Source organism: Hydra vulgaris, chromosome 14 (genome assembly GCF_038396675.1).
Source record: "Hydra vulgaris chromosome 14, alternate assembly HydraT2T_AEP".
Taxonomy (NCBI): Eukaryota; Metazoa; Cnidaria; class Hydrozoa; order Anthoathecata; family Hydridae; genus Hydra; species Hydra vulgaris.
This window is the reverse complement of record NC_088933.1, coordinates 20,388,991-20,416,538: the sequence shown is the minus strand read 5'-3', so window position 1 is coordinate 20,416,538 and position 27,548 is coordinate 20,388,991. Positions and strand designations below refer to the sequence as shown.

Genomic DNA, 27,548 nt, shown 5'->3' with positions numbered 1-27,548 from the left:
CTTAATAGTAGAAAGGCTGCATACGCAGCCTCTCTGCAGTTGTATTATGTAAATTGTTTTTTTTTTTTCATAAAAAGAAATTTCAAAAATAGCTATGCGTATAGTTTGTTTTTAAATTACATGATGATTAGTATTTTTTTGGTTCACTCCGCCCCTCACCCTTTTTGTATTTACTGCTGACAGCATTTATTTTTTTATTTCTTGTTTTTTTTTTTTTAGAAAAATATGTTGGAAATCAGTTTAAATTAAGTATATTATTGTAGGACACTTCTAAAAGATCGCAGAAATTTATCCCGAAACCTGAAATCACAAGTTATTATTTTTTTTTTGTACTTATTTTAGGTGCTCCCAGAAGCCTTTACGGTCTTATCACAGAGCACCGCGGGAGAGCATTTAACGGGAAGTTCACGCCTCCTTCCGTACCAATGTCGCTTGTTGGGCTGGAGCTGGCGTCAAACCTAGGACCTCTGGGTTCTGAGCCAAAACTCTAACCGCTGCACCACGGCTGCTCAAGTTACAATGCTTTAGTATTTAATAATATAAAATATATTATATAGTATTTAATGCTAATATATATATTAATACTAGTATATATATATATATATATATATATATATATATATATATATATATATATATATATATATATATATATATATATATATATATATATATATATATATATATATATATATATATATATATACCGTTAACAAGAGATATAATACCGTACAATTAATAGATTTATGATCAAATTGAAAAAAATGTACAGATCTTTAAAACTAAACATCTTATAAATCCGTTTAGAAAGATATAGATAATCAAAAAGAAACAAACACTTGAGTCTAAAATATGTCCTTCTATTCTATTACATAAAACTTCTAAAACTATTACATAAATATTTATTAAGTCATACTTTGCAACCCCCCGCAATTGTCAAAATCTAAACCTTACGTCAGGAGGTTTGGTAAAGAATTTTGCTCTTGCGAGAAAAGCAGCTGATAAAAGTTTTATCGTAACAAGCGAAATCAAACAAAATGTTCTAGCCGGATCTATTTTTGGTGCTGTTTAAAACATTAATTTACTTTTCTCTAAATTTATTTATTTAAAAGTCATATAAAAACATAGCATGGAGAGTTTAAGAAACGTTAGTATACATTTTGATAGCACCCTTCCTCAAATTCAAAATGGTGACTCTTTGGGAGATCATGTCGAAGAAATGGATGAAGTGAAACCAATAATGAATGAGGTAAAAGAAGTTTTTTAACCGTATATTTAGAAAAGTATCATTACATACGTTAAACTATTTCTTCTTAAGAGAAAAAATCTTTATTATTATATAAAGCGATCATTGTATCATTACAATTTCGATTTAATTAGCCCCCTGTGTATATACCAAGCTTGGAGAAATTCGGGCGTCCATCATTTTAAACTTTCTAATCATAAAACGCAGAGCAGATATATTGATTTGAATCGGTTTGAAAAATTTCTAAATAAGTATTTAGTCATTTAATAAAATTTATCTTGTAACGAACTGGCAAATATTATTCTGGTCCTAAAAATGCTTTCTTGCCTAATATTTTTATTCAAAGGGAAGCATTTTTGGGCTGCACCCCCTATTTTAACTAAATAAATCCATTCAAATGTGACTTAATAAAAAATCAATTCCAAATTAGTTAAAGGATCGTCCTTACTCTTGTTTTATATCGTATGTTATAAGAAAAATGTGCTTAAAACTCAATCTTTTTTTAAATTTCATATCAGACATTAATATATATATATATATATATATATATATATATATATATATATATATATATATATATATATATATATATATATATATATATTATATATATATATATATATATATATATATATATCTATGTATGTATGTGTGTATATAGATACATACATACATACATACATACATACATACATACATACATACATACATACATACATACATACATACATACATACATACATACTTACATACATACATACATACATACATACATACATACATACATACATACATACATACATACATACATACATACATACATACATACATACATACATACATACATATGTACATACATACAGTTTACCAAATTTCTGATATGAAATTAAAAAAAAATTGGTTGAAATTTATGCATGTTTAGATTTATCTTGTGACAACAGTGAGGATGTAAAAATTTGACATTTTAAGTATACATATATTTTTTGTAATGGTGATTAAAAATTTAATTAAAATATTCTGAAACTGAAAGGAAAGTACTCTAATTTTGATTTAAGTAGTTTTTAAAAGATATACTTGAAATAATAGTGTAAGCCATCTTTTTTAACACTGTTATGATTATTAACTATCCAAAAACAGTTACACTCAGGTTTTTATTGAATACATAATAAAAAAATTAAAACCTTGCTCTTACCAAAATCCTTCAGTTTATTTTAAAAAGTCACTTGATTTAGACTTGTATAGTCTTGAGAATAAACGTTTGGCAAAAAACATTTCAACATAAGTATTATAGCATATGTAGGGGAGAGTGGTGTACCTCTGAGGTATTTTCAAACTTTTACATATATTTAAAAAAATACTTACAATATGTTCTGTAATATATTTTCATTAACTTTATGATATTAGTTACTCTAGGATTTTTTATTAAACATCCAGACATATTTTTTCATTCATTTTTTTAAGTTTAAAAAACAGCTTACATTACAGCCAAGGTACTCCAAAGTACACCACCGGTGGTGTACCTTGGAGGTATGTATTTTTTATCTTGGAGGTATTATTGTTTTAACAGATTAAGTACTCAACATGGTAGATGTTTTATATAATGTTTACTTAAAGGATAATTGACACATCAGAGATAATATTAATCTATCTAGTTAGATTTATATAAACTATGTATTAATTGATAACTATATTTAAATTTATAATGATGTATAATTTCAACATAAGTTGTAATTATATATTATAAATTTATACTAATTTATACTTAGAAGTATTAAAAACTTACAAAAGAAATTATATTGATTAAGAAAAGAGTAATAACAAATATCTACATTAAAGTTTAGTAATAATAAGTATTTCACTTTGATTTAGCATTTGTCTACTCTACATTCAGGTAATCAAAGTTAAAGCCAAATGAGTTTTTCCACCTGTCGTGCTGAACCTCCTCTAATAGAGGGATGTGGCAACTAAAAGACCGTATCTAATTTGTCCAACTCATACACAGTTTTATAATCTCTTTGATAATTCAAAAAAATTATCAAAGAGAAAATAACAATTTGAAAAAAATAATTACAATTTAACAAAGAAATACAAACATCATATTATATTAAAGGAAGTCTTAATAAACAAAAAAAATATCATAATAAACTATAATAATATATTACATTAAAAAAATACTTTCATAACAAATATTACTTATAATAATATTTACAAAATCATGCAAGTTTGTACCTTGATGGTACCACCAAGGTACACAACATTAGCTACCTCCTAGGTACACCGCTACCACAGATTTTACAAAACTGCTACCATATTATTGTATGTTAGGAGTTAAGCAGTTTCAAGCATGCATAAATGCACCTGAAAACATGTTTTACAATTTTTGATAATCAGTTTTAAAACAAAGTTTATACCTACAGTTGTAGAAAAAAAAGAATGCACTCTATAAAAACTACTTTTTGGTACCGGAAACATACTTTTATTTTTATTGCAACAACAAATGTGCTAAGCCGTGGTAAAACAACTTATTATGAGCCTTTAGAGGCCAATACATGCAACTAAAATTTCAGTTTGAATTCATCACTCAAGATGGCAGCACAATTGACGTGCCTCCAAGGTACACTCACCTTTAAGGTACACCACTCTCCCCTATACAGAAACTGAGGTTTTTTCCATAAATGCACAGGACAATTAAGTTTGACTATTGCGACTCAATAATTTTACACCATTAATAATAATTACCTTCAATATTTTTGAGGTACTTTTAATTGCATTGCAGGTAGAAGAGTAGTTATATATTTCAATAGTGACTTTAATTTAAAGTCTATACCATTTTACTTGATTTTTATTATTTAATAACTTTTTGATAACTTATTTAATAATTATTTATTAACTCCCTTTATTTAATTATTTTGAAACATTTATCTCTTCCTCCATGCCACATTAATTTAGCAATTATGGGAAGTCAGGATCTGCTTCCCCTGTTGACTGACATTGTTATTTTAACTGCCTAAAATAAAATCTTACTGGGTAAGGTTGAACATTGTATATATATATATATATATATATATATATATATATATATATATATATATATATATATATATATCAGATTTATAATATGGAGACCATACCGGAACTGCAAACTCTAGCAATGGGCAAATAAAAGTAATATAAAGCAAACAAAGTAATTTATAATCGAAACAGGCAAATTACTTTTTGATACGACCAAGCATTTGATTTGCTTTGTTAGAAGCATTAATCACTTGATTTTTCCATTTTAAATATGCATTAAAAAGCACTCCAAGATCTCTTTCTGTATCTGACTCTTTCAGTTGAATACTGTTTAAATTATATGAATATTTTTTGTTATTATGACCATAATGCATAACTACATATTTTGATATGTTAAACAAAAGAAGCCAGGTTTGAGACCATTTGTAGACAATATCTAGATCATTTTGAAGATTAGTAGCGCATTGTTCTGAAGATAATTGAGAAAGCACTTTAGTATCATCGGCATATAGTTTGGTTACATTATGCAATTTTTATGGAAGGTCGTTAATGTATAAAGCAAATAAAAGTGCTGCAATTACAGACCCTTGCGGTACACCACTAAAAGTATTCACCTAGTCAGAAATGTGTTTTCATAACTTTTTTTCTTTTTTTTTCTTCTCTTTCTTGCGGAATTGCCCATATATATATATATATATATATATATATATATATATATATATATATATATATATATATATATATATACAACCCGTAGATGTTGTTCGAAAGTTTTTTCCATATTTTGTTGACAAAAAGTAAAAATTAAAACGCAAGACCGGAATTTTTTTTTATTAATTGATAGACTGCCTGCCCCAACCAAACCCTCAGTCGGTGCAGCAACACTCCCTTGCGGGTCAGGCTAAAAGATAGTAGATGTAGCAGCACTCCCTTGTGGGTCAGGCTATTTGTCAGTCGATGTAGCAGCACTCCCTTGCGAGTCAGGTTATTTGTCAGTCGATGTAGCAGCACTCCCTTGCAAGTCAGGCTATAAGATAGTTGATGTAGCAACACTCCGTGCATAATTTACAGTAAAAAAAATAAAAATAAAAACATTGTTTATATTGTTAAAAACATTCAGAATGTTTTTAAAAACATTCAGAATGTTTTTAAAAACATTCTGAATGTTTTTAAAAACATTCTGGTCAATTAAATTTGCGTTTTTGTGGTTTTTTTAAAAAACGATTTATTTGTAATTAAATTAATGGTTTTTACTTTCGTCCAACACGAAAATGTTGGACGAAAGTCAAAAGTAATTAAAAGTGACGTATGTGTTGGCGTAAGAATCACTTTTTTCCTTCCGCTCTTCCCAAAGACAACAAACTATAGATCTATATATATATATATATATATATATATATATATATATATATATATACATATATATATATATATATATATATATGTATATATATATGAATATATATACATACATATATATATATACATACATATATATATATATATATATATATATATATATATATATATATATATATACTTATATATATACTTATATATATATACTTTTATATATATATATATATATATATATATATATATATATATATATATATATATATATATATATATATATATATATATATTAAATGATTGGGGTTGATATTTGACCGGGGCCGGGTTTGTGACTGGGGCTGCATAAACATTTATACATCCTAAAGTTTTTTTTTCTATTCAAAATTCATGTTATATTTTGTATAAATATGCATATATAAACATCATTATGATCAACATGATCATCATAATCATTATTACCATCATCATCATCATAATCATCATCATCTCTTTCAGCAAATACTACACCATATAAATACTAAAGTTTATATAAATATGAAAGGATATTGTATGCCAGCATCTAAATAAATAGCAAACATATATATTTATATCCCTAAAATGTACGCATAAAGCGCATTTCAGAAGCTTATATTCCTTCAGAACTAAAAATTTAGAAGCTTTTATTCCTACTTTTCTATTTTAAACCAAACCTCATTCTACTCCATATTTTTCACCATCTTGAGCAGTTGCTTTATTAATCATTTATTTCTTTTTTACAAGAACATCTCTCTTAAGAACAAATGTCCTTTTATTATTCCAAGAACCCAATTTAAAAAGGTCCTGTCTGATGTTAAGCTCTGTTATTCTCAATTTACTAAATCTTGTATCTTATATCAGATGTTTGGTTCAAGAGACTTTTGGTTAGTCTTAAACAATGTCATTAACTAAAGTAAGTCTAACATTTAATCTTATTGATTATATAATATTTAATATTTCATTTCTAAAAAGTGCTAAATAAGTGGCTCCAATTTTTAAAAAATCTAGAAAACACTTTGACCTCTCCAACTATCCTACGATAAGCTTCCCTCTGTTATTAGTTTCTTTATATAAAGGTTTTGAGATTATTAAATTATTTCTTACTAACTGCAGTAATAAATTATTCTTGAAGACCTAGACTCTTCATTCTTTCAAGTAACTCTAAGGGTACCACAAGATATCTTGTTGTACCCCTAAAATTACTTGAAAGAAAGAAGAGTGTAGCTTAACATCAGACAGGATCTTTCTTTCTGGACTAAAACCTTACTCTCAGACAAAATCTAAAAGCACATTGTAAATGTAATGCGTTTGTGGTGTAGTGGTAAAGTGCTCGCATCATAAGCGAGAGGTACCAAGTTTGATCCCCACCATGTCCCTGGTAGTACCGCGCTCAACTTGTTTCTCTGTTCAGCAGCCTTGGTTGTAAAGGTTCATATTTTGGAGTTATAGTTGAGAGAGGCTTATAACCACAATTAAGTAGCATCCTCATCTGTAGTGGTGTTTTCAGCCTTTGAGAGGTGAGTTAACATAAAAAAATTAATAATAATAAATTAGGCCTGCTTTATCTGCCAAGCTTGAGCCACTCTCCCATTATTGTAAGGTTGCATTTCTTTCTTTTTTGTACAAATACAATCATGGTCAATGCTCAAACAAGCTATCATCTCTATTACGATAAACCAAAATTCATTCTTGCTTGTTTCTTATTCAACAAGTTGCATCCTATTACTGTATCTTTCCCTTCGTGCTATAAAAACTTTTATTAATCCAGTTTTTTTCCTTGCAGATCTAAAAACCTTATGACTATTAGCCATCTTTATGTTTTTCTTTTATATATGACCTACAACTTTTGAAGTCTTCAGTCAACTATTTCCTAGTATTTTTACTTATTCTCTATTTTAAAGTAACTTATAACTTAATAGTGGTTGCTTGCAATCTTGTTGCAAGTAAATTAGAGTTTGAAAATATATAAATATGTGTCAGTATTAATTTATAAAGTTATAAATTTTTTTCTAGCCCCGGCTATCAACCCCTGCTAAATCTTATAGTTTAGCTGAGGCCGGGACAAGGTTTGAAAAAAGTCTCTTTATATATATATATATATATATATATATATATATATATATATATATATATATATAATATATATATATATATATATATATATATATATTTATATCTTTAGTTTGTTGGCTTTTGGATGTGTGGAAGGAAAAAAGTGATTCTTACGCCACCACATACGTCACTTTTAATTACTTTTGACTTTCGTCCAACATTTTCGTGTTGGACGAAAGTCAAAACCATTAATTTAATTACAAATTAATTGTTATATAAAAAAACCACAAAAACGCAAATTTAATTGACCAGAATGTTTTTAAAAACATTCTGAATGTTTTTAAAACATTCTGAATGTTTTTAACAATATAAACAATGTTTTTATTTTTAATATTTTTAATAAAATGTTTTTATTTTAATTTTTTTTAATAAAATGTTTTTATTTTTATTTTTTTTACTGTAAATCATGCGCGGAGTGTTGCTACATCGACTATCTTATAGCCTGACTCGCAAGGGAGTGCTGCTACATCGACTGACAAATAGCCTGACCCGCAAGGGAGTGCTGCTACATCGACTGAGGGTTTGGTTGGGGCAGGCAGTCTATCATTATTTAAAAAAAAAAATTCCGGTCTTGCATTTTAATTTTTACTTTTTGTCAACAAAATATGGAAAAAACTTTCGGACAACATCTAAGGGTTCTATATATATATATATATATATATATATATATATATATATATATATATATATATATATATATATATATATATATATATATATATATATATATATATATATATATATATATATATATATATATATATATATATATATATATATATATATATATATATATATATATACTCCTTTTTTTATGTAGTATCAAAAATTTTCAACCCTCAGATTTTAAAATGTAAACAATAATCTTCTACAGAAAAAGTCAGAAAATTTTATGAATTTTTTTATATTTTAGGATCAACATAAAAAAAATCATAAGTTAGATAGACAATTCAATTCATTGCCGAATCTTGTTTATTCACAAAATAACCAGCAAAAACAAAAACATTTATTATCAGTTTCTGAACAAAGTTATTCAATACAGCAAGGTAATTCTCATATATATTCTCCACATTGGTCAAGAAGTCTTGAACAGTCAGATCAACAGTATGTACACTCTGAGTCTTATTTGTCATCTGGTCAAAACTATACGAGTAATGGCGGTTTCCAATACACATCAGGTATATATTGTTGTAAAAAATATTGTTAAATATTGTGTGTGTGTGTGTGTGTGTGTGTGTGTGTGTGTGTGTGTGTGTGTGTGTGTGTGTGTGTGTGTGTGTGTGTGTGTGTGTGTGTGTAGACACATACACATACAGAAATTGATTGAATTGTTTTAGTTTAAAGTTTATTTGTATTATATATTTATAATCTTATAATTTTATAGTTATTTAGCTTAGTTTTTGTTACTTAGCAACGTTTGGAGGACATGCAGGTATGTTTGATTTTTCAAAACTCGTTTCAACAGCTACACCTTCCATTAATAACTATGATAGTACTTCAAATGACATATCAGTAAGTCACTTGCAAAACTCTGATCAACTTGAACAACATTATGTAAGTGAAAATGATGAAATCACTGCAGAAGATAAAAGAGATCAAGAAGAAGTTATTGATGAAAATGATTTATCAGGTTACCTTATATTTTAGTTAATAAACAAACTAAAAGTTTAATTTTTGCATTTTATAAATCTTTATTATAATATCATTACTGTAGGTAAACTTCTTCAATTAGGGTTCTTGACATATGACGTGAAACATGAGGGCTGTTTTATGAATTACTATCTGTGTTTAGAATATAGAATTAACTGTCATCTCATTGCCTTTTTATTCTCATACTATTTTTAAAAAAGCTTACTTAACTAAGTTGACAGAAAAATTAATTTGAATTTTTGTGAAGCTAGACCCACTACTCATTTAAATCAGAATGTTGATATTTTAAAGTTTTAAAAAAAAAAATTTTTTCGAGGCACAATTTTTATTACAGTTTTATCTGTTTTTTACCTTGTTACACCTTAATTTATTGTAACTCAAGCTTTTGATTTCTTAATGATTAAAATGATACAAGATCTGATTCATATTGTATTCAATTTGTTTTTTATATTTTGACTTATATTTATTTCAGTCTTCTTCATTCAACTTGAAGTCAATCATTCAAATAAATTATTATTTTTTAGAAATTTGATTTTGCAGGTGAAGATGAGGATGTACATCAATGTGGTCGATGTAAACAAATATTTCAAAAACTTCAAGACTACATCTCTCACAAAGCATCTAAAGTTTGCAAACCCTCAAACTCATCCAAATCTGTTCTTCATAATTCAATTATTCTTGAGAATCAGAATATATTATTAGCTGCTGCAAAAAACACTATTTTTCGTGATTCATTTATGTCTCTGGAAAGTGAGCAAAAAGATGACACTCAAATTAAAGAAAATGAACAGTTACCTGTACAGGAAACATCAAAATTTGACCAAACTATTCAAGTTAAAAAGCGTAAGTTATTTTTAAAGATGTTGTTGTTTAATACACTAGTTTTTATTCTATTATTCTACAGATTTTTGTTGTTTGACTGTCACCAATTGATTTTTTTTTTGTATGTTTGCTTAATTAAAAATGTATATTAAGTCTCGTTCTAAATACAAGTCTATTATGGTGGATTATTAATGTTCATAAAAGCAACCTTTGTGGAAACCATAAGGTGTCAGACACTAAAATTTGGAGTGAAGTCTTCTTTCTTTAATTTAAGCTTGTATTCCAAAAATCATCAAAATCTGAGATGGTATGGTGACGAGCATAAATTGAGTTAGCCTGGAATGACCCAATTGTTAACTTAGTAAATGTAATTTTTGTTAAATAATTATGTCTAAACTGATCAATCAATTTCTATAAATTGTCCATGGCATAGGTGAAACAACTTGCAGTAGTTCAAACATGGGGTTGCTGCAACCTTAAATTAACTAACAATTAACAATAATATTTAGTAATTAACAATAGATATGCTCAACAAATTAAATCCAATTATGACACTGGTAGAATTTACGATGGTGGCATTACACTTGTTACCAACTATTTGCAATACTATGGCCAATCATATCTGTTTTCCAATGGTACGTCATAGTCTTTCATCACTCAGAGCGGCTTCTTTCATCCAAGAAATAGTAGCAAACTATTTCAAGATACTGCATAGTTAACTCAATGAAGTAAAATTAAAATAGACTTTTTATGTCATTCAGAATTTTGAGGAAATTCCTCTGATGATTAATGCAATTACAATTTTGGTACTGAATGGTAGTTGCAATTTTTTCATTGTTACAACAATAAAAAAATCAGTTGTACAGTTTTAAAAGTTTTAATTGTGCTGGTAATAAACATCTTGTGTTTTGTTTCATGCAAACAAAGTTCAGCAATTAATCAAAAAAAATGCTTTAGTCAACTGCAAGCAAAATTTTTTAGATTTGGTGAAGTTTTCACACACACCCAAGTTGTCACTGGGTTTCAAAATACCATGAGTTTGTACAAACACAAGTGACAACTCAACTCGACCTCCAAAAACTCTCAATGACACAACTTCATCACTAGAAGATCAAAAGATTTTTTATCATTCTTTTGCTTTTTAATTGTTATTATTGGATTGCTTTTTTAATTAAGTATTCTTTTAGTTAAATATCAACTTGCATATTTCATTCTCCCTAAATGTACGGGTAGAATAAAATACACATCAATACATGTTTCTTAAACTTATTAGTTTAAGAAACATGTATTGATGGAAATGATGTAGTTTCATGGAAATGATGGTGTTTACTGTAACAGAAACTAATATTTTGCCAAATGTTACAAACATGTTAAGAATTCATTATTATTTTTATAAATAGTATGGTTAAAAACCTTGATTCATACTGTGCTCTATGTTCACTGTATAAAAATAAATATCGATTAGTTATAAACTGCTTATGCTAAACTTTTATCTTTTTGTATTTTTCTTTAAAGGTGACTTTGGAGTAATGAAGTTCTAAACTGTGGCCCTAACATGATAAAAACATTAAAAATTTTATGATAATTTTAACAATTAAATTTAGCAGGATTATCTTTCTACAGATTTTTTTTTTAACTTTTATTTTTTCTGGATATCCAAAATATTTTCTATACATACAAGTTTAGGTATATATTTTTGTAATATATTTGTTTTTTAAGCTTTTTCACTTATCACTCATAGAAAAATTATGAAAAGTTTGAAAAAAATTTGAAAACAACTCAGCTAAAAGCAAAATTAAAAGAAAAATAAGGGAAAACATATTCCAGATTTTTCCGGATATTTTATCCAAACAGTTTTCCGGATTTTTAAAACATGACCTGAATGATCGATGATTTAGAGAAGTCTTTATATATTATTAATATTATATATATATATATATATATATATATATATATATATATATATATATATATATATATAAACACACACACATACACACACACACACACACACACACACACACACACACACACACACACACACACACACACAGTGAAGAAAATAGAATTAGTCTCACCATGTACTGATCCAATATTTTGTAAATCTCTAAGCAAACTTGTGCGGTGCATCTTTTGCATCCATACTTATATAATTATTGTTACAAACAACAACTTTTTAAATTATAATATAACATAATTAAATTGTGGTACATTTGATTAAACCATAAAATGTGTAATACTTAATATTTGCGGTAGCAAATAGAATTAGCCTCATCAATAACTATTTTCAGTTTACTTGCATATTTTGATCTGGTGATACGCATTTTTGACTTAATTTTTTATTATTATTTGTAAGTTAAACATAGACTTTGAAATTATGGCTCATAAAGTTTTTAACATTTGATTTTTGATACCTGAATTTGAAATGGGACGTGGTAAGCGCCTAATGAATGAAGTATAAGCAGTAATCAAAGCATATAAAGATACAGACTTATCTAATTGGGAAATTACAAAGAAAATTAAAAGATCTACAAAGTGGTTAATCATTACTTCAAGATTGGCATTAATTATGGAGCTTATAAGGAAAGTGGTGGCAAACGTAAAATTGATAATCGTACTAAATGAGTCATTGTATGTCGTGTTGCTGCTCAGCACATGACATCTCAAATTCGTGTTGATTTACAATTACCAGTAACTGTTCAACGTGTGAGACAAATTTTACATGAAGATCCAAACACAGTTCAGAAAAGTGTAAACCAAGACCAAAACTTACTGTTGTCATAAAGAAGTTAGATTACAATTTGCAAAAGAACACATGTCTTTGCAGAAAGAGTGGCATCAAGTTCTCTTTAGTGATGAAAAAAGTTCAATTTAGATGGTCCTGATGGCTATCAATATTACTGGCGCGATCTTCGAAAAGAAAAAGAAACTTGAATGAGTTGTAACTTTGGTGGTGGAACTGTTATGGTTTGGGGGGCTTTGAGAAGCTTGGAATGAAATATCTATAGAAACTATCCAAAATCTTGTGACTAGTATGTCAAGTTGCATATTTGAAGTCATTAAAAATTAAGGAAGCAATACTAAATATTAAATGAGCATAAAACAAAATACTTTTTGTATTTTCTTGTATATAAATTCTATTTTCTCCACAAATCGAATACTTTTAATTTTTTTTCCACTTGTAATAAATTAAACATACCAATTTTTAATTGTAGTAAACTTTTTAATTGTAGTAAAAGATAATAAGAAATAGGGTAGATTTAATAATTGTTTGATTGCCATTTTTGTTAAATTAGAACGAAAAATAAAGGTGAGGCTAATTTTATTTTCTCCGCTGTATATATATAAAAGATATACAGGGTGATTTAATCAAAAGTATAAACTTTAAATTAACATAATTAATTTTTTGATTGCAAATACATTACATGCGATAGTACATTTTAAAGCTCATTAAAAAGGAAATTTAATGTTAATAATTTCAAAAAAATTAAAATAACAGCATTGCCATGAGATACGATATTCAAAAACGCATATTTTTAACAAAAGAATTGGTCGAGTTGAAGAGCGTAAGTCTGGTTCAGAGAGCTTATAGAAGTAAATTTAAGAACAGACCATGTCCAATGGCAACAGCTATCACAAAATTATCTAAAAAATTTGATACAACCGGAACAATACTTGATTTGCCACCAAAACCGAGGAATGAGCGAGACATTCGAATTAATGCCAGAAATAAGCTGAAAGTACTCTTCTTCGAAGATCCTACATTGTCGATCAGAAAAGCCTCAGTTGATGTTGAAATTTTATACAGCATTTGCCATGATATTCTTCTCAAAGATTTACAACTCAAACCGTATAAATATCAGAGTGCTCATCAACTATTGCCACTTGATTATGAAAAAAGGCTTTTTGCTCAATGGTGGCTGGACTTGGAAAAGGATGTTCACAAATGGTTGATCACTACAGATGAAGCCTATTTTTACCTTACTGAGTCGCTCAACAAGCAAAATAACAGAATGTGGCTGAATGAGAGACCTGAGGATTGGATAGAGAAACTGTTGCACGATGCGAAAGTTTTGATTTGGTGTGCCATTTCCTGCCGAAAAATCTACGGACCCTACTTTTTCGAAGGAACGGTAAATCAGCACAATTACCTGGATATGCTTAAAATTTTTTTCTGGCCTAAGCACTATAGAGTTGAGAGTCACAAAAAATACTACTTTCAACAAGATGGGGCTACTCCGCATATGGCTAATAAGGTTCAAGAGTGGTTACAAAGTAAATTTGGGGAGAAATTCATTACCAAGCAACAATGGCCTCCACGATCACCAGACCTCAATCCATGTGATTATTTCCTATGGGGTTATCTTAAGTCTAAAGTTTATAAGCCATTACCGAAGACTTTGGATGATTTAAAAGAGAACATCACGAGAGAAATCCAAAAAATAAACACTTTGGCTTTGGAATCAACGTTTTTGAATTTTACAAAAAGATGACATTTATTAATTGAAAAAAATGGAGGTCATATTAATAAAAAATAAATTCTTATCACCCAATTTCCTTTTAATTTATCTTTAAAATGGTGTATCGGATTTAATAATCCGATTTGATCTACAATTTTTGTTCAATTTTAAAGTTTATACTTTTGATTAAATCACCCTGTATATAAGATTTATATATATATATATATATATATATATATATATATATATATATATATATATATATATATATATATATATATATATATATATATATATATCTTCCTTCACTCAAAAGAAAAATGTTTTAATAATTACAGTAATGCTTTTCGACATTGGATTGTGCCGATAACAAAATTGAATTAAAAATTAAAGGAACTTCATATAGGGTGGGACAAATCCAATATGAATAAGCAAGAAGATATATAAATATCTTATAATCCTATATATAATCTTATAGAATTCTTGCATAGTGTGTAGCATAGTGAAAAAGATTATAATAGCTGCTGATTTCAAAGAATATTCTTAAATTATAAATTTAAGTGTTAAACCTTGTTTTAATCAAACAATTTTATAATAACAGTTTTTTTAATAAGGTTAATTTTTATTTATTTATGAGCCCCACTTCCCCCAGAATAAAAATTTAGTGAAATTGAGCCTTTTTTCAAACTTAATTATGTAATTATATAAATTAATTAATAAACTTAGAATTTAAACTGGTTTAATTTTTTTAATTTAATTTCTGTAAAATTTTTAGGTGGTCGAGGGCGCCCACCAGGAAAATCATACTTGCATTTTGAAACAAATAAAGACAAAATAACTGCTGTTGATAGTATGCAAGAAATGGAAGAGGGAGGGAGTATGCCACCTAAAGCTAAGCGAAAATCACGCCCACCGCGTCGTCATAATCCGGACCCATCACCTCATTCAAGTAACTTAACACAACAAGAGTCTGTTATGTTATCAACAATAGATGATGTTTCTGGATTACCAACGGTTGAAAATATACATAAGTTTTTTTCACTTAGCAAAGGTGAGAAAATTTTTTCTTTGGTTAAATTTGTTTAGATGTTTAAAGGGATCTTTAATATTGAAGTTTAGTATTCTTATAAAACTTGTTGTAATTTTATTATTAATTGTAATTTGTTATGACAAGTCAGAAAAAAGGTCCAGAGATTGTGCTAGTTTGTGAGATTTTTATTTTGTAAAGAACAATTTTTTTTAAAGTACTTTTTTATTTGATTCAATTTCAAGTTGTTTTTATAGTTTAAATACTTTTTTTATAAGTTTATTTTATAACCATTAGGACGTGGTAGAGGAAGAGGTAGATCACGGCATCCCTTGCATCGCTGTCCAATTTGCCAGCTTCTTTTTCCCAGTCGCACAACTATGATGGAACACAGGCGTAAACATACTAAATTATTTAAATGTAAAATTTGCAATGAAGGATTTTATACTGAGGACAAATTAGAGAGACATAGTACAAAAGAAACACATAGCTATCCTTGTGATCAATGTGAAAGACTTTTTACTAACAAAGCAGCACTTGTCCGTCACAAGCTCTTGCATAGCGATAAAGAACAAAAATGTGAGCTGTGTGCCAAATCATTCAAAACACCACGCGATTTAAAAAATCACATGTTAGGTATGCATAGTGCTACACAAGACTTTCTGTGTGAAGTTTGTGGTAAAGGTTTTTCAAGGAGAGAAAAGCTGAAACGACATTTAATGATTCATGCCCCTGACAGACCTATATTTCCATGTCCTTTTAAAAACCATGTAGGATGTGAAAAAACCTTTTATCGCAAAGATAAATTGACACGCCATTTGTACTCTCACTCAAAAGTTAAGCCATTCAAGTGTGAACAATGTGACAAGAGTTTTGCAAGGACTGATAATTTGAGAGAGCACATTCGTTCTCACACAGGTTTCTTATTGATATTCTTTTTGTTGACGTTTTTTTTTCCTTTTGAAATATATTATTTATGTTAGTAATATTTTACTAACAATAAATATTTAACGATTTTTCAAAATTTAGTTGTAAATGTTTAATATTATTTTGAATGATTTAAGTATTAAATAAAAGATTTGATATTTGTTGTCATAGCAAAAAGTTATGGGAATCTATGAATAATTATCTTCTTGGTAGTTTTACTTATTAATTTATTAGTGCTTGTTGTAATCTAATGCATGTTCTCATTTACCTTTATAAATCTTTTATCTATACTTGTGTGGAATACTGTTTCTAGACTACTTTTGCATCATTAGAAGAGTCAATATGTTTTGCATAAGATTCACATGCTCACTGTTAAAATTTTACGACATCAAATTTTATGACACATAAATTTTTTGACACATAGAATTTTAACTGTGAGTTTGTAGAAAAACTTTAAATCCTATAGTCTTTTACTTTTTATATTTAATTAAATACTAGCATGAAACTGTGCTTCAGAATTCATTTGTTTTACTGATTTTTTAAGTAATATGCAGTAGTAGTAGAGCGCTCGCTTCATAAGCGAGAGGTTCTGAGTTCGATTCCCTCCATGTCCCTGGTAGTACAGCACTCAACTTGTTTCTCTGCGCAGCAGCCTTATTTGTTAAAGTTTGTGTTTCAAAGTTAGAGTTGAGAGAGGGTTATAACCACAAGTAGCCTCCTCATCTGCAGTAGCCTTCTCAGCCTTGGGTAGATGAATTACAAAAAAAAAATATCTAATTTTTTCAAGTAAACAAGTTTAAAGTTACCATTACTTTTGTCTTCGTTCTTTGATTATCTTTTTGTAATTTTCAGTGTTTTTTTTTTTGTTTTTTTAATCTTATTGGCTCTAAATGGTAAATGGTTGGATTACGTTTACATTTTTTCTATATAATATATAATAAAAATATTATGAATAAATCAATACTTACATTATAAGTGTCATAATTGCTTTGAATTGTACATCTTGCATACAAAAATGAAATATAAAAGTTTCTGCTCCGAATTTATAAAAAAATATCAAAAAGTAAAATTTTTTTGAAAAAAAACTCTATAGCTAAAACACAATAAATATAGGCATCAAAATTAATCATATATTGACGAATTGAGTTGTACAATTATAACAAAAAAAATTTAATTTTGTTGAAAAAAATGTCAAATACTAAGAAAAATTGTTGATATAGATTTAACTGACAGAGTGTTTATCCTTGTGGCATTTCAAAATAATTATATTATATATATATATATATATATATATATATATATATATATATATATATATATATATATATATACATACATATATATACACTCACACACATATATATACACAGTACTGTGAATAATTTTTAGACCACTTACATTTTTTCAAAAAATCCCGGAGAATTCTCTAATATTTAAGTTTATAATTCTAAATTATAAACTTATTAAAACACATTGTATTTCACACAAAATATGGAACTTTTTAATGTCAAACTTCATTTTTAATGTCAAACATGTATTTCACACAAAATATGGAACTTTTTAATGTCAAACTTCATAAAAAACTCTTAATATTTACTATGTCCTCCTTTTGCCTCAATCCCAGCCAATATTTGCCGGGGAACAGATACAAGTTAGTTATAAAATCCTGGGATATGTTGTGCCATTCTCTTCTAAGTACTTCAAAACATTCTTCAACATTTCAGGGAGCATGTTCCACCTTCTTTCTGTCCAATTAATCCCAAATATGCTGAATTATATTCAAAACTAGACTCTGGGGAGGCCAGGTCATCAATTCCAATACTCCTTCCTCTCCCATTTCATTTAAATAATTATTTGCCACTCGGGAACAATGTTTTGGGTCATTGTCCTGCTGCAGAATAAAATTATGACCTATTAGTCTCATTCCGGATGATACAGCATGATGTCTTAGGATATCCACATAACGTTCCCCGGTGAGTCACCCCCTATTTTGATCAAATCACCTCCTCCAGATGAAGATAAACAGCCCCAAACTTGTAAAGAGCCTCCTATGTGTTTAATAGTAGGGTTTAAACACTCAGGCTGATAGGCTTCTTCAATTCTTCTTCAAACATATTAAAGTCCTTTCGTTCCAAAAATTTCGAATTTGGACTAATCGGTGTACAGAACCCGATTAAACATTTCCTGAGCCCAATCTTTGTGTTGTTTTGCATATATAAATCGTTTTTCTTTATTGCCACACCGTAATAATGGTTTTCTAATTGCAACACACCTTAATCCCGATTTAAGTAGGTGCCGCCGAATAAAAGAACTGACATTTTTCCCAGTTGCTGTGTTAATGTCCTTTACCAGCTCGGTTGATGCTTTTTTTGTTTTAGTTTTCTCTTACCTTTTAAATGATTTCTGTAACAGCATTCTTCAAATATCCTTTTTTGGATGTAGTTGTTATGACACATCATTTTAATAAATAAACAAACAAATGTATATGTATATATGTATATATGTATATATATATATATATATATATATATATATATATATATATATATATATATATATATATATATATATATATATATATATATATATATATATATATATATATAAATATATATATATATATATATATATATATATATATATATATATATATATATATATATATAAGTGAGGTTAGTATTGCGGTGTAAAATACAAAAACTCTTGTTCGTATGAAAGTGCTCAATATTAATTAGATGTACTAGCCTATCTTGTGCACAGATTAAAGCTTCCACCATTCTTGGAGTCAATGAAGTACGGAAGGAGTCAAGGACACGATCTCCTGTACTAAAGGCAGACTCTGAAGCAAGAGTAGACACAGGAATGGCACAATGACACAGGAATTTTAATTTTGTTGATATCTATTGTTGATCTTTTTTTTATTTATAGGTTTTGAATATATTTTTATAATTTTTATATTGTTAAGAAATTTTTCAATCGGTTGTTACAACCTTTAAGTTTAAAGCTTTTAACTGTAGTTTTCAATGTTAATCGACTCACATTACCTCGTTTAGTGAGATAATCTGGATTTAAGTAAAACAAATTATATATTTTTTGCTCATTGAAAAATACCACGTATTCACGGCTGATGATTGCCTTCGGGCATGAAACTTAAAGTCCCGCTATCTAGTTGTTTTTATTCATTTAATTACATAAAGTATATATATATTATATATATATATATATATTATATATATTATATAATTATATAATTGTTATATAATTATTTATGTTATATAATTACATAAAAGTTGTATAATAAATAATCGGGTGCATCAAACCCCTAACAATTTTTTTGAACTATTTACTTCAGTTTCGGCCCTATGATTCCTGTGTTCCACTTCATAAATTAGGACAAAATTGCCATTAAATTGCCACTAAATTGCCACAGAAAAATTTTAGATTTTTCTGTGGCAATTTAATGGGTCCACAACGAACACAAATATCTGTATTTTTTGCAATAAACTGTAATTTATACTATTATTGGCATTGGTTACATTTAAACAATGAATATACACAAAATTACTTATAGTTCCTGAAATTACTGCAAAGACTGTCAAATGGGCAAAAGAATACTCAAATATTCCAAACAAGTATGACAAAATTTACATTATCGAACAGAGCACAGTAAATAGGTAGCTTTTAGCTGCTGGGACTATGGGTATATAGTTAAATATTGTTAGTTGTCATCTTTGTGATCTTTGACTGTTGGTGCTGCTTGTTTCTTCTTACAGCTGCACAGACTTGGAACTTTCTGTTAGCCTCAACAACTTGCAGAATGTTCTGATAATTCACCTTGGCTGGGTTTCGGCTGCATCTAGAAAGTCTGCACTTAATTTCACGCCGCGATCTGCACTGTCATTGATAACATTGACAGAAATTGTCTTCATCTTTGATGACAGAAACAAAGGTTGAACTGGCCAGTGAACGTTATTGTTAAGAAAATCCAGGTTTATCTCTTAAAGGCTGAAAATGTATCATGAATCTGCAGTAACCAAATCTCCAAGTCTTATTGTGGCAGTGATTTCAGTTAGGAACTTAGGTTTTCTGAAGCCAGTTCGATCGTAGTAGTCAGTAGCCAGTAGATCGTAGTTCGATCGACCGTAGCGATCATGAGGCAGAGCCATTCCATCACTAGGCCTTGCTACCAGAAGCTTCTAGGCTAAGTACTGCAATTCAGGCTTTGAAACAATGTCACTTAATAGAGCAAGGAGCACCATTTCAGAACATAGATAACACAGATGACGCTTCAGTGCTTTTATAGCGCTTTCAGATTTTTCAGAACTCACTTGCGTGTACTTCAGAAGGTTCTGATAAAGGCAGAGATGCCATGGGGCGTCAACTGGAGATCTACATGTTGTCTACCAGGCACTGTATATCAGACACATAGAGGTGGTGAAGCTGCATAACTTCTTCTGCTGTGCAGCAGTGGTAATTGTTCCTGCTGGTAACAAATGGATCTGCTCTTCAAGAAGGACCATTTTGATGGAGTACAATATTTTGGACATCCACCGTGCTTGTGGACTGCACCCGGTCGATGAAATTTTGTGTTTTCTGGATCAAGGTATAGCAAACAATTTACTAAATTCGTTATAGTCTTCTCACTGATGTTCCATAGTAACCTGAGAAACAGTTTGTGAATCGTTCGAAAAAGATAGAGGATGAATGGACTGAGTATCTCATCGCTTCCACAAGGAACTGTGTCAAAATGCTTCTTAAATGTGCTAAATACAGTAACTTCTGGTGGTTTTGATGCTTCAATGTGCCATTCATTAAAAAGGTGTGTTAAAATAACTTCTCCAACATGATGACGGCATGCAGACCAGAGCTATGCACAGCCAATTCTTTGCAGCATGGCCACACTCGTGGCACTGACAGGTCCAGTATTGCTGGCCGTAGTGTCAAAAGTCATGTTTACTATTGACTCAGCACAGTTCCATAACTGCAACAACTGCATTGTAGCATTAGTGATGATATCTCCAGATCGTTGATATGTTCCAGATTGATAAACAGGTACGCCAAGAATTTTGACATTTGTGTTGTTGCCAACAGCAACCACAAGTCTTTCCTGTAAGACATGTGTTGCCTGGCTCTTCATCAGTTTAGAATCCCAGTGCAGGGAAGCATACTTTACTGGAACCCATGACTTCCTAACTTCAGAAGCAATTTTTTCATTCACCATACACCTAGACCTGTCTGCTGTGGCATATGATACAGCAATTTTGCTAGCATCAACTCCTGATTCTTCAATAATGGCTTCAGTGAGTGCAGACTTGTGCAGGAAAAATTTTCATTCTTGTTGTCAAAGCCACAATTCTTGGAGATTTGAGAATATTATAAGGTATATGAGCTGCCATTCCAGTGCAAGTGGTTTGATGGTCCATTTTTACCAGTTTCTTTTCAGAAGTCTTGAAAGGATGTTTTGCATTCTTTTCAGACGGTGCAATGATTTTTTCACAGGCCTTCTTTTTTGTTATTATAGGAACATTTGCTTTCTTGAAGAAAGGAATGACCTGCTTCAACAAAATTTTGCCATTGTCACAATTTGATCGTTTTATAGACAGGCCAGTTTGTTGTTGAAACATGTACTTGCACTTGTTCACTTGTTGGTAATCTGCAACCAGTTATCTCCGCATCTGCTTCTGTAATACCAGTTCCTATTCCAAACACTGAACTTTTCTAACGAGTCTTTTTTGGCATAAACTTCACAGCGGATTGTGCCATGCTATTGTTACAGTGGTTGCTAGCTCCTGAAAACACAAGTAGAGTTTGAAACATTCTACAGTAAGTAAGGAGATATGAATTATAAAACTCTTCATTCATGCTAAGTTAGAGATACAATTTTGCAATAATACCATAATAATGCCATAGTATTTTGTGCTTCATGTGGACCCATTAGGAATAGTTATATTTTTATAATATTTCACACAAAAACTACTTAACACCAAAGGAACATGTTTATTGTAGGACCATTAAGAATTTAACCCATGGGGGGGTTTGATGCACCCTAATAAATATGTGTATATATAAGTATGTGTGTGTGTATGCATGTGTGTATATATATATATATATATATAAATTAGTTTTTTTTTGATTTTACACTGTTTTATTTATCTAGACTCATCAGAATTCTTTATAGATAAAACGACGTATAAAATTTTTTACTAATTTATTATTGCTCTGTTCTTTTAAGAGCATTGAGCACTCTTTTGTAGAATACATTTAAAATTATTTGTGTATATATGTGTATATGTATATATATATATATATATATATATATATATATATATATATATATATATATATATATATATATATATATATATATATATATACACATATATACAGTTGAGAAAGCTACTTTAGTTGTATATATATATATATTAGTGTATATATATATATATATATATATATATATATATATATATATATATATATATATATATATATATATATATATATATATATATATATACACATATATACAGTTGAGAAAGCTACTTTAGTTGTGGTTAAAACCCTCTCTCAACTCTATAACTTCGAAACACAAACCTTGATGAAAAAGGCTACTGTGCAGAGAAATAATTTGAGCGCAGTACTACCAGGGTTGTAGTGAGGATCAAACTCAGAACTTCTTGCTTATGAGACTAGCGCTCTACCGTACCCCACCACCGCATTATATATATATATATATATATATATATATATATATATATATATATATATATATATATATATATATATATATATATATATATATATATACATATATATATATATACATATATATATATATATATATATATATATATATATATATATATATATATATATATATATATATATATATATATATATATATATACACTCACTATGACCGATGGAAGATTAGGACCACACTATATTAGAAAACGGTGTAGCCTATCTGTGTATCTTTTAGCAAAAAACTGTACTTTTTCTAATATAATGTGGCTTTAGTGACGTTTTCTGTAGCCTAAAACCCGCTGTCATATGGATATATTTTTTGTTTGGTTTATATATACGGGCATTACCACACTCAATTGGAATTGTCCTTTTATAGAAGACCTTTTATAACAACATATAAAGCTCACATTATGCATTCACAACTACAATTTATGTATCTTAATTTCATATTACGAATTGTTAATTACATGTTATGTTTCTTAATTACATATAACAATTTTTAAATTACATGTTTTTTTTTTCTAAATTACATATTACAAAATCTTAATTACATATTGTGTTTCTTAATTACATGCTATGCATTCTAAATTATATGTTGTGTTTACTCTACATTTTCCAAATTCAAAAACATTCTATTTAATTTTTTATTAAACAAGTATTCTTCCTAGTTTCTATGCTACTCTACTCTATGCTGACTATCTAATATCCATCTTAACCTTATTCACTTCAATGCTAGTCTATGACTACTAATACATCTTTTCTAAAATTCTTTTCTACTACTTTCTTCATTTTAATGCTGATTTATTACTAATAATACTTGCTCTTTCTTAACTTTTTCTCAAATTAATATCACTATTCTGTTTCCAACTCTCACTATTATAAATATTGCTATTTTTTATTATTGTTATTATTATTGTTGTTGCTATTGTTGTTATTATAACTAATAATAATAGTATTATTATTATTATTATTATTATTATTATTATTATTATTATTATTATTATTAATATAATTGTTATTTTTATCATAGTATTATTATTTTGATTATTATTACCAATAACTGGTTATAAAAAATTTTAGTTAGGTATATAAAAGTCTTTTATACTAGATAGATGTATAAAAGTAATTTGAATTTTGTCCTAAATTTATCAAAAATTCTTACTTTATTATTCCATAAAGTTTTTCGTTTAAGTATTGTACTGTTTTACGTTTTATTTTGTTTAGGGTTTTTTAATTTGGTGTTTTAGTTTCTTATTATGGTGTTTACTTAAAATTAATACTTGTACTATATGTAAATATTCCATGAAATGTAAAATCTATTTCAGAATACATTTGATTTGATTTGTTTCCCAATTACATATTACTAATTCTAAATTACGTGATGTGTTTCTCAATTGTTTCTTAGTTATGATTTCTTAATTACTACTTTCATGTTCTTAATAATATCTTGAAAAGATGTAGTCAAAATTTTGATTTAAAATATGACAATATTGAGATACCTTCCATTTTTATATTGAGATTCCATTTTCTTGTGTTTTGCCCCACTAACAGGTAATAATTTATATAAATTTATAATAATATAATCAAAATATTATATATGATTATATGTATATGTTTTGTGTACTTTGTATAAAAATTGTGCACATTTATTATTAGGTAGTATAATATAAAGCTGTAGAAGATTTGTACCTAGCATTTTTTTTTTTCAAATAATCTTAAAATAAGATAAATTGAACTTTTAAAGTAATAGCAGATTTTTATAATTTAATATTTTTATCAGGTGTTTTTCGCTATTACTGTACTGTTTGTGGAAAAGGGCAGCCAGGTCCAAAAAAATTCATTCAGCATATGTACAAGCAACATAATGTCGAAAATCCTGAAATACCGAAGCCTTTTGAAGAACTTGCTCCTGAACCGCTTATTCAACAGCACAAAGCTGTAGTTGAAGCTGAGACTGCTGCAAGATTAGCCAGAGCTGCTTCAAATTTAAAAAAGGAAAGAGAGAAGGTATATTTAGTTCTATTTTTTCATATTTTTTGTTGTAAATTTTTTTGTTTCTACTATTAAAGTTTTAAAATAAATAAAGTCTTTAAAAAATTTTTTGATTTGACATAGGATCAACATAAATATCGAAAAGATGACATAGATTCACAAGATTGTATTGATCCAAGTCAACATCACATTACATTAGCCACAATGAGTAACCTCGCGCTACAAACAGTTAACGGATCCACTTACTTAACCTCGCCTAATTCTCAAGATGGAAGTGGTGATCAACAACAAACCCGTACTACGCTTGAAACACTTTACACAATCAACCAACATTCAGGCAATTCTCCTCAGTTTCAAATTGCAAGACAGGTACCTGAAAGTGTTGTGAGACAAATAAACGAAAGTATTCTTAGAGAAAGTTTAGCCCGAGAATCCAATTTACGAGAAAGTTCACAAAGTGTTATTCGTCAATTAACTACTGAAGAGACCAATCATCTCCAAGAAACATTGGATAGACAGCTTGAGTCTACGCAATTAAATAGTGAAAGCCTTCGACGACAGATTGATGCTGCGCAACACCAGCAAGATCTACCGCATGGCATCACAGTGGAAGCGGAAGGAAATATACCAGTTTCAAATCGCGGGCTGCAATTATTTACACAAGGTGTTCTCCCGGGAAATCTTCAATTTACAACTTTACTTAATAGTGATTTAGTAGCCATTGGTGATACTGTTATACGAAGTCAAAACGGAATGCCAATATTTCAACAAAGATATGGACCAACTCAGTAATTCGTCTGAAAATTTTGCAAAAAAAGTTGTGTTTCACTTTTCAGTTGGTATTTTTGTTTTTAACATCGGTAGTGCATTAATATGTTATATAAATTTCGATAGTACATTACCGCTGTCATTACTCCCCTTCCCTCTCATAAAATAAATCTATTTATCTCGTGAAGTTTATTTTATGATTTAGTTGATTGCGTTTTAGTAAAGAATTGTTTGAATATATTTTTAGCCATTATAAATGTATAATAAATTATTAATGAATAAATTTTCATAAAAGTTTTTTATATATTTTTCTCGTTATTCGTATGCTCATTTAAAATAGGTAAAAGTTGTTTATACTCAGCTTGATATAAATCCGAATATAAAATAAAACGTGTCATGGCTTATCTTGTAAACCTTATATCCAAATAAATAAATAATTCCTTTTTTACAGGAGAGGCTTGATATTATTATTATTTATTTGAATTTTATGCTATATTTTGCCAAGGAGTTTAAGATGCTAAATTATTTTCTTTTGTTTTCAATTGCAGAAAGAAAAAACTCTAATGACATTCATTCTGAGTACCTGTAAATAATAATGAAGCGTAGAAATAAAATAAGTATTGTTAATTGCGTTGTTACGACAGTTAAATAATTCGACTGTCGACTAATATATTTTCTTAGTCGACTAAAATTGATTAATAGATTTTAAAAATTGATTACGTCGACTAAAAGTCGAGATTTAGTCGAAATATGAGAATAATTTATTTTTTTGAAATCCTCATATAAATAATGTAATTTATTTTCGCTTTCTATTTTTTTAACGTCATATCATTTAAATGTTTATAGAGCAAAACAATATAAGAGAACGGGCGCTCCGACAACTGGACAATTTATTCCCAGACCCCAATGATTTAGGGACTGCCTTGAGTACTTGCTATATATCAAAGTTTTTGCAATCATATTTACAATATGATTGTATAGAAAAAATTTTTTTAGAAAAAAAAATTAATGAAGTACTTAACTGACTGTTTAATTAGGTATAACTGTTTTCCTTTTTTTATGTAGTTATTAAGGTGCTCCCAGAAGTCCTTACAATCTTATTACAGAGCACCGGAAAGAACCTAAATAATGCTAATATGCTATGAATTAGATAAAACTTTATAAGAGCAAACAAAAAATAAGTAACAATTATAATTAGAGATGTCATACTTCCTAAAATAGCCATTCACTGTGCACGCTGCCACTGGCAAATAATAAATTTTTTTTAGCAAGTTCTGTTAGGATAATGTTTTCCGTTTGCTGACCTACACTTGTAAGGGTTTGCTGCCCAATTTAAGGCGGCTACCCACTATTAAAAGTCTTTAAAAAAAAATTTTTTCTTTCTATTTTTTGGAAGTTTTAACCTTTATAAACAATA

General features: G+C 28.4%; 1 protein-coding gene across 1 annotated transcript; it reads left to right on the top strand.

Moving 5' to 3' along the window:
- Positions 1–931: 931 nt before the first annotated feature.
- On the top strand, positions 932–26,433 carry LOC100201228 (zinc finger protein 208). Its single transcript, XM_065817726.1, has 8 exons — positions 932–1,249; positions 8,655–8,919; positions 9,153–9,371; positions 9,932–10,234; positions 15,449–15,724; positions 15,998–16,618; positions 25,152–25,378; positions 25,487–26,433. Exons 1-8 carry the CDS (start codon positions 1,130–1,132, stop codon positions 26,153–26,155), a joined length of 2,700 nt encoding a protein of 899 aa, XP_065673798.1. The 5' UTR covers positions 932–1,129; the 3' UTR covers positions 26,156–26,433.
- Positions 26,434–27,548: the final 1,115 nt, after the last annotated feature.

Excerpts from the sequence above, each read along its gene's own strand:
- LOC100201228 (XM_065817726.1), top strand. The coding sequence starts at position 1,130 with ATGGAGAGTTTAAGAAACGTTAGTATACATTTTGATAGCACCCTTCCT. Across the intron at positions 15,725-15,997 it reads GTTTTTTTCACTTAGCAAAG|GACGTGGTAGAGGAAGAGGT; the intron begins GTGAGAAAATTT and ends TATAACCATTAG. Across the intron at positions 25,379-25,486 it reads TAAAAAAGGAAAGAGAGAAG|GATCAACATAAATATCGAAA; the intron begins GTATATTTAGTT and ends GATTTGACATAG.